Source organism: Sinohyriopsis cumingii, chromosome 9, assembly GCF_028554795.1.
Source record: "Sinohyriopsis cumingii isolate HCF-2022 chromosome 9, ASM2855479v2, whole genome shotgun sequence".
Classification (NCBI taxonomy): Eukaryota; Metazoa; Mollusca; class Bivalvia; order Unionida; family Unionidae; genus Sinohyriopsis; species Sinohyriopsis cumingii.
This window is the reverse complement of record NC_142969.1, coordinates 73533349-73543084: the sequence shown is the minus strand read 5'-3', so window position 1 is coordinate 73543084 and position 9736 is coordinate 73533349. Positions and strand designations below refer to the sequence as shown.

Sequence of the window (9736 nt, the reverse complement as noted above, 5' to 3'; positions counted from 1 at the left end):
GATCTTTGTAAAAAGCGTTTATGTTTATGTTACAGGACCAAACATATACAGAAAATATAAATGGCAGGGAATTAATGTAAACCAAATTTGACAAAACATTTGCTTTTCTTTTGGACATTTTTATATCTTCACACCACGAGATACAGACAAGTTTATGAACTCGTGCCTATTTCACATAGGATTTTTCACTTGAGTTATTGTTTTAATGACACTCTCTCCTACTGGGCCTTTGAAAATCGTACAGGCCGCAGCTACATATTTTTGGACTCCTATATACTACAGAAGACACTGCTTGGAATCTGCATCTACAGCGTTTTGAAAATAAAACTACATACATTTCGCTATCGATTGCTATGAATGTTATGAAACTCAGTTTGTTTTTAAATTACTCATAAATGCTATTTGTAGACAAATTTGTATACGATTATAGAGTGAAAAAACGATGAACATAACAAACATGAAAACTGCTGTATGCATAATATGACTTGCAGTCTTTATTTTATATTACACTGAATGAGTGAATGCTGCAGTATAAATACAAATATATGCTAATATAAATCATTTGCCATGCACTCACATTGAATTCACAAATCGTGCTTATCACATCATGTACGTATACTAAAAGAAAATCAGTATTTCATCAACTTTACAGAATATATTCACCATAAAAGTTTTAAACAATTCCGTAACATTCGGCATACAGGACAATTAGAACATAATATTAAACAAGTCGTTTTTCAACATCATAATAAATATTATTTTTGATTATTTCTGAAGAAAAATATCTCCCGGATAGCTTTTCTCCTTAACCGAAGCTGGTGTTTGTTTGTTTTTCCAATTTTTGTATTTATTAATTTTTATTGAGGTGTTTTTAGGTGTTGGTACTGTGTGCATTATCTTGGCGTTAATAACTATAACAGAGAAATTATCTCTACCTAGGAGTAATGTAAAGCATATTGTCTGCTGACAATGCCGTTAGCAATACAATATTTATTGTTACATAACATCCGAGAAACTTGCCATGTAGTCACAGAAAACAGATTCCAGTCACAAGATGCAGTTTCCTGCCCACCACATTGCAGATCCGATTAATGTACAATGTATTGGAAAACTATACCCTCTTTTCCGAAAGCATAGTTGGGGACATGCTCCTTTTTGCATTGGTGCCATTTCCCTTCCCTTTCAAGACTCTCCATCAATGGCTTAAGTTTGTCTTTATACGCTTCCACATACTGAATGTATTCCTCCCTCATTGCTATACAAACAAGTCCACCTGTTATTAAACAAAAGTGAAAATTAAGTAAATAACTACTTACCTGCAACCTTCTAAGAAACGAATGTCAAAATGTGCAAATTAATTCTTTGCTTAAGGTCGAAGAATGAAATTTCACTCAAACGTTTTCCGATTTTCAATTCATTATGCTTTGGATGAATGTGAAGGTAATTTTCTTGAAAGCACTTTGCTAATTGCACAAAAGCTATTAGTTTTGGGGATGTTGACCTTACTGACAACAATATATCAAAATAATTTTGTTGACATTCTTTTTTATCGGCAGCAGCCAGTCATGCTGCTTAATTATCAACGGCTTACCGTACCATCGAAAGGACTTTAGACTGCGTATAGGTCCGTTCTTAGTAAGCTACTAAGCAAAAAAACAACAACATACATACACAGTAATGCAACTTTAAATCAAATTTGTCTATAATGTATGAAAGCGATTACCAAACATAATAAATATAGCACTGAAATACTAACGCATGCTTATCTAGAATTTACAAATCGTTCTACCCGTTCATATATATTTGATTTTACTCATATCATGTTAAAGATATATCTAAAAAAGATTAATCAATTATTACATAACTTACATCTACAAAGCATGAAATAATATATAGTAGAAAATTTTAATTTTGATTATTATAAAAAAGAAAATAGGACTGAAGTGCTACTGCTAAAGAAGTATTGCCTATTTTCTAACTAATCATTGGTTTCCCTTCTAATCTGTTCATTTGAAGAAGTTAACTTTTAATCGGCACCATGTAGCCGGAATCGTGCTCACATGCCATTACCCAATATAAATACATAAACACACATATATTGTGACAGGGCATTAAATACAAAAAGGAATTAAAGGAGCATTCTTTTTCCTTGATATCACATAAAAGGTGTTAAAATGGGTTTATAGGTACCAGAGAATAATTCTGTTTTTCTTTTTTTGAAAACATTGCTGTATAGCTCTGCTTTAAAAACTGTGTCAGTGTCCATTCCTAGAAGGCAGATGTTGATGGGTGAAATTGTCATGATCTGAGTAACATATGAGTGATAGCCAGTGGTGCAAGCACGGTTCATGCACGGGTATTTGCCTTAAGTAGTCTCAAAAGTCAAAGCGTTAAGTGAAAGCCTGTTGAATGCAGCCCAGTTAACTAATTCCTATAATTATTCATATATAAGATACATATTTGAATTTGTTCAGGATAACATGTGACAATAAATAATGCATGGCCATTAATATGCTAAGGTTATCACTGAACTAATATATGCATTCGTCCTTGCAACTATTCAGTCAGAAAGGGTCTTCTTCTGTAGAATCTGATACTGAGCATGGAAACAGTCTAGCCATATGCAAAAGTCAAGCTTGAAAAAAGATCTTGTCATGGGGCTGAATTAAGTCATGGGCAAAATCAAGTCGTGTGCTAAAGCCAAATGGACAATCGACGTTAGTAAACCTTTAAATGTTCGTCAAGCGACCTTCTTTGGTTATAAGGTTGTTATTCCTACATAGATGCAAACCTTTATCTGATTTCATGGTTAAAATAAAAACATCAACCTAATAAAGGAAATTTAAACACTAACATATTAGTAAAGTATTGAAGCATGAACTATATTTCACAAATTTCCCTTTCAGCAAGAAAGATATACTACTTTTAAACTGCATCCCGTCTCCAGGTTTCGTGATTCTAGGAAGGATATAATGCACATGGCATGCCACAAAACTATTAAGATCGAAAGGTAAATAAACCAAAAACAACAAAAGCCAGTAAAACGTGTATTATAGCCGACGATGGACTTCCTTTTTTATGACGGGTGTGGAACGAATATATATATATATATATATATATATATATATATATATATATATATATATATATATATATATATATATATATATATATATATATATATATATATATATATATATATATATATCAAATATCATCCTGAATTTCACGATTCTAGCATGGAGCTTGCCAGAGCAGTGAACTTGAAACCAAATCTAACGTAAGCGAATTAACAGCGAAATACATGCCGTATTGAAGTATCTTTGTATTGAGCATGTAGTACGCATCAGGATGCATCCGAACCAAGTTGCATTATTCTATATAATATTGAATGCATTATTGGTGTAATAAATCTGTATTTGGTTTTGAGCTGAACGTTGAAGCCTAACTTAAGCCAGTGAAGTGTAGGTTACAGTGATGCGTATAATTGTCTGCTTTAATGATTATAGCATAAACAGGCATTAAGAGATAACCCTAAAACACAAAATTAAGCTCGAGTCAGTGACATGTAAAATGTTGGTCAGGGGGATTTACTTTGGTGATAAGGAAGCAGTTTTCCTTATGATGCAACCACTTATCTATTTTTGTGACTCAATGAATGATATTGCTTACACTGGGTCCAAAAACATTAGTCATGAACTAAGCTCTGAATCTTAACCTAAGCCCATAGGTAACATTAATTTTTTTGGAGGGTGATACTGATAGGGATATATACAATCATTTAACTTCATGATTTTAACATGAGCAGTGCTTGAGAAATAAACGTAAGATACAACATTTTACAAGCTCAGTCAAACATAAAATATGGATTAAAATGACATTAGTGATGTCTTGTCAAGATGCATCCCATCAGCAACTTTCATGACTCCACGTATAAAGGCATGTGTACAGACTGCAGACTATATCTCAACTAAACAGAAGTAGTTAGCTAAGAATGAGCAACTAATGGCACGTATATACAATGTTAACCCCCTTAGCCCACTTCTCATTGTGTAAGTTGTATGAAAACCAGTTGAAACTGTTGCCTAGGTCGTGAACACTCAATGTCCGTGGCAGCATAACATCTCTCCTATACCTCGTAGATGATAAACGGTATTTCACAAATATAATAAAAGAAATAAATGGTTAACATGGCACTTTCATGTTAGATGTAATGAGTTTGTTATGCAAATTCATTTTAGACATGATATGTGGTCATTTCTATACCATTGCATGTTATCCGGAAGCTCCGTTTTTATCGATTTTTTCTGTATTCGCTGTACAAGTTTCTTTTCTATTAGAGTGTTAACAACCATACTATATAAAAATGAGAATGAATTATTATGTTTAAATGTTTTTTTGTATCAGAGGTATTTTTTATCTCTCCTTATTCATTTCATACCTGGCTTTACAAGACGTATCATCTCATGCACAGACTCGGCAGGTAAATGGCCTTCGCCCATTCCCCCAACAACAACTACACAGTCATATGAATCTGTGGAAAGAAAGAGTTCAGATGGCTAGATCTGTTAACGAGGAAAGTCTGCTATCAACAAGTTCGTATGATCATAGTGTAGGAACCTGTTTCGTCTCTTTTAGCTTTGTGCATCATGATGGAACTTATCCCAAATCTGACACGATTATACTCAGTTCAGTTTTACCAACACAAACATTGTTACCGTTCATTTACATTTGTTCAAGTTGATCAGGATGTAGGAAAATTTGTCATCGATATTGTTCCTCTAAATCATTTATAAAGATATATTCAAGATTAAGATAGAAATATCAGGGTAATTCCAAAAATTTGCATATTTCATTTAAAAATGAAGAGATTGTATTACACATTTGTGGGAAAATAAAAACAAAAATTTAGCAATTAACTTGCTGAAAATGCACCCCAATGTTCAGATTTTATATTTTCTTTTGTATATGACGATGTATTATTTTTTATGACAAGCACATCACGCATACCATCAGGTAATGGTAGGTTCAGCTCAAAGTAGCGATTATAGGTCTGATTATAGACACCTCTTTCCTTCGCTTTCTTCAGCATACCCTCAGATGGGTCCAAGGCGTCCAGGTTACGAAACCCCAGATTATAAAGCTGTAATATATATAGCAATACCAATGGAATTGATTAGGCCTGACATGCCTGTTCATAGACAATGTAGTAAAATTGTTATCCAAGATGGAGCAATTAAACATTAAAAAATATATCATATACAGCCAATTGCAAACAGTTGTATTTTAAGATAGCGGGGCAATTCCATTTAATACTTTGATTACAAAGCAATGTGCATTTATATTTTAGCTGAATAGAGTAATACAAGAATGTATCATTTTAATTTATCTGACCGTAAGACCAAATGAGTTGATGGTATGACACCATGTGAGTCAATTGTTGTGCGATATCTGTCCATCAATAATTGCTTCTTATACCCCTGGAGGCCATATTTCCTATCCGCGTTGGATCAAAATTGGCAGATAAGTTTCATCAATATACTGGAGGCTGTCCAGCATTATAAACTTAAGTGCATACAAATGACGTCATCGCATACATGTATTTGTTTGAGTAAGCGTGTTGACGTTCCTGAGGTCATATTGCTGATAAGATTTCGATGAAAATAAGAAAATGTGTTTATACCATCAAGATCTCATACAATTTTGGTAATGATCGATGTGATTCTACATCTGATCAGTTTATCGTATTGCTACTCCGGAGTGCATATTTCTAAAACAATTTTGACCAATGTTAGAACATAACGCGATCACTTCCATATATCTGATGAGTTCCATAGTAGTCAAACCCCGCGTCGATTAATGAAGTGATATTGTATCTGTCTCACTGAACATATTACCATTCCATGAAGACTACGCATATGTATAATAATGAGAGCCATGCATATGAATGACAAAATGTTGAATACGATTGGCAGTGTTTATGACCACTCTAGACCCTTATTTCTAACCTGATATTTATGCATGCGTGGTAGATAGACTAAAATAAATCTAAAATGTACAGATGGAAGTGATAAAAAAAAATTGTATTAATATTACTTTCCAATACGTTCAGTGACCACAATAAAGTAAAGGATATAAGCCTGCTACCTCCCGAATCCAGTCCGACTAAAAAGACAAAATATCGTCCTTTCATCTGTTTCATATAGACAAAGGTCAAGAACTATTGCCAAGTAGGCAGTAGGTAGGAAATAGTTATTACCCTTTGTCTAAATATAAAAATTGGAAAGGACGATTTTTCGTATTTTCAGGAGGATTTGATTCGGGAGGTAGTAGGTTTATATCCCTAACATTAATGTGATCAAGGAACGTATTTGAAGATAGCCATGCATTGTAATGAGGTGATCTTCAATCTGATTGTCGACACATTAGCGACTCATTCTTAAATCCGATTTTATAGAACTTTTTAAACAGGCTTAGATCGCTGAAAAGTTTAGTAACTTACATAATGACATACATATGTATGCATTAATAAAGCGATGTTACGTATATTTTGGGATGAACTTCTTACTATTTGAAAAATGATATTTCTGACTTCATGTTCAAACATATTTGGTAAATATCATCAAGATGCTGCACAAGTGTTATCAACAGGGAGACCAGTGCACATTAATAGGTTGATCTGGCTTTTGATTGTCTAATTTTGCTCATCTATTGAAACTGTATTTTCATAGAATTTTCATCAACCATGGTAAATAGGATTTGATCAAACTTGTTAAATAAGTTTATATTATCAATATCTAATAAACGTATGATTCTCAGCGATAACAACGCATAACAATCATGTGACCGTGAACAGGACTGTATCGGCTTCTCAACACATTTTTTATAATTCTGATCAGATAGTGATGAAGCTTGTTACATAAATCTTATATCACCAAGAAGTTAGAAGAGTTTGATTATGAGCAAGATAAACAAGATTTAAGGGGTAATCTTGTATCTGACTGACTCTTTTTAACCTGTTTGGATAGTGAATTTCTGTCACATTTTGCTCCAGATTCTTAAATGTGCATATATACATGTTCAATAATAACTAACGTCTGAGTATATCAGTGATACGATCGTGCTACTGATAGACTGAGCTCTTTACTTTTACAGAACTGAACTTTCTGATTAAATTTCATTAACACATGGTAAATAGGTGTATACCATCATTATATATATATATATATATATATATATATATATATATATATATATATATATCTATATCTATATCTATATATATATATATATACATATATATATATAGATACATATACATATATATATATATATATATATATATATATATATATATATATATATATATATATATATATATATATATATATATATATATATATATATATATATATATATATATATATATATATAAATATATATATATATATATATATATATATATATATATATATATATATATATATATATATATATATATATATATATATATATATATATATATATATATATATATACTTATATGTGAGCGATATCAAGCCTTACCCTTTAGCCTTAAGTTTAGATAAAACCATAGTAAAAGAAAGAACATAATAAGACCCAGATACGCACCTCCTGCCCAACCTTTCCAGTACCGGCAGCCACATCCAGAATTCGTACATTTTCTCTGTTAGATACAAAGTAATCTCCAACTGCACGGGCAGCTTGTATTGGTCCCATGTAACGGCTCGTACCAAGATGCTGGTATCAAATGCAAAGAAAATTCAAAATATAATTTCCGTGAATAAACCAAATTTGTAATGAAATAGGAAAAATGTGTTTCCAAATACACATTCATTAAATGTTGAAGGATTGAAAAGATTGGGACACGTGCGAATAAATCTCATATGGAGGAAAACAAAATTAAAACAGAAGAGACTAAGAAAGTTTGAATTTGATCTCTTAGATATGGTCCATAACGCAAAAGATTACACAAACAGCACACAATTTTTAAAGACAATAACTCTATCACAATCTGACAGAGTCATACAAAGCATTTAAATTTATATTAAGCAAGAATTTTTTTTCTCAGTAATAAACGAACCAAATATCTTAAATAGTTGATATTTGTTTAGATGAGAAGAAACAACGGGCGTGGTATTGCGACTGTGAATCAGTAACATTTGTACTATGACACCAATACAGTCACAAAGATAAACAATGTACATTCCTAGGAGAAGGCTCCTTCGACGAAATCCTAAAGACCGCACATCATCACGTGTCAAATTCAGTTAGATATCTACGTTATATCTGATTCTGTTTAATAAACTGTTGCAAACATCTTCAATGTCGCCAGGAAAAACAAAGACAATCGATTGATAAAAAAAGAAATCTGACCAGACAAATGCTTAATCATCACAAATTTAATTCAATCAAGAAGTACAATAAATGCAATATCACTCGTTTGGCACACATTCGAACTTTGAACAGGTATTGCAAAAGTTGACGATTTTTTTCTCTTTCAAGAAAAAATGAATATTATATAAATGTGTGCTGAGTTGTAATCTTGAGATGACAATACTGTTTCTTGGTATGAAAGCTGATTCTTAGAGACGATCCTGCCTGAATGTCTTTACATTTATGTTGCCAAGATAGTATTTGATGTCAAAAAGTGAGATTAAACATTTTCACACATTGTATTTGTCTTTACATCTATGGACACTCTTTTCACATCATCGCAGTGAATTAAATAAAGGTATTTTTTGTTAAAATACCAACCAGGTATCAAACTTTAAGCCTTTAATGAAATCAATAAATAGATCAACACATAAATAAATGATCATGAAGATGAAGGAAATTATCCATCAAAATCACCTTTGGTCAGTTCATAATTGTGAGAGGTTTTCTTTAATTATTCTATCAAAACACACTTACAATGTCGTAATTTCCGCTGGCACCCCACTGAGAATAGTAATCAGTGATTTCCTGTGGCGTGAGTCCTCCCTTGAACGCTTGATAGTTGGAATGGTACGCCTCGGCATCCTCACGGCTAGCATTACTTACATAGTTTTGGTATGCGTTATCCGCCATTTTATGTTATTCTACGACAGATACTAGGTGCTGGATATATAAGGCAAACTTTTATTTTTACACCTACAACAGTTCAGTGTTATCTGAACGAGGTGACTAACTAAAACACAGGAGGCGGTGGCTAGTCTGGTTTCCTGATTCGTATGCTCCCTGCATTGCACTTGACTCCGTATAGAGAAATGCAGTGCAGATATCATACGAAGTAGGGAACCAGACTTCTGTTCATGTACGACCTTTTATGTATTATCATATTGACGTAAAGGGCAAGTTCAGGGTGAATGGACTGTTCATGAGCATATATATATATATATATATATATATATATATATATATATATATATATGTATATATATATATATATATATATATATATATATATATATATATATATATATATATATATGTGTGTGTGTGTGTGTGTGTGTGTGTATGTGTGTGTGTTTATTGATGTTCTGTTGTTACTATGTTGCCGATATTGTTAAAAGGTACCGCTGAAAGGTAATATATTCGGGAATACATTTCTGAATAGAAGTTGTCATTGCTTGTTCAGGAAGAGGAAATTTGTTATCAAGTGAAGTTATTTACCTCCTAGATGTTGTATAAGATCTGCACTGTATTGTGTCTTACAGTTTTTTCTGTATATTCC

At 32.3% G+C, this 9736-nt stretch overlaps 1 protein-coding gene across 2 annotated transcripts; it reads right to left on the bottom strand.

Moving 5' to 3' along the window:
* Window positions 1–470: 470 nt before the first annotated feature.
* LOC149792023 (methyltransferase-like protein 27) lies at window positions 471–9292 on the bottom strand. Of its 2 annotated transcripts, none has more exons than XM_089970514.1 (5): window positions 8935–9292; window positions 7633–7761; window positions 5011–5143; window positions 4442–4534; window positions 471–1279 (listed from the first exon to the last, which is right to left on the bottom strand). In XM_089970514.1, exons 1-5 carry the CDS (start codon window positions 9088–9090, stop codon window positions 1089–1091), a joined length of 702 nt encoding a protein of 233 aa, XP_089826640.1. In that variant the 5' UTR covers window positions 9091–9292; the 3' UTR covers window positions 471–1088. The 2 variants fall into 2 exon arrangements, with proteins under 2 accessions (XP_089826640.1, XP_089826642.1); XM_089970516.1 differs by having other exon boundaries at window positions 471–1273; window positions 8935–9290.
* Between the last annotated feature and the right edge of the window lie 444 nt (window positions 9293–9736).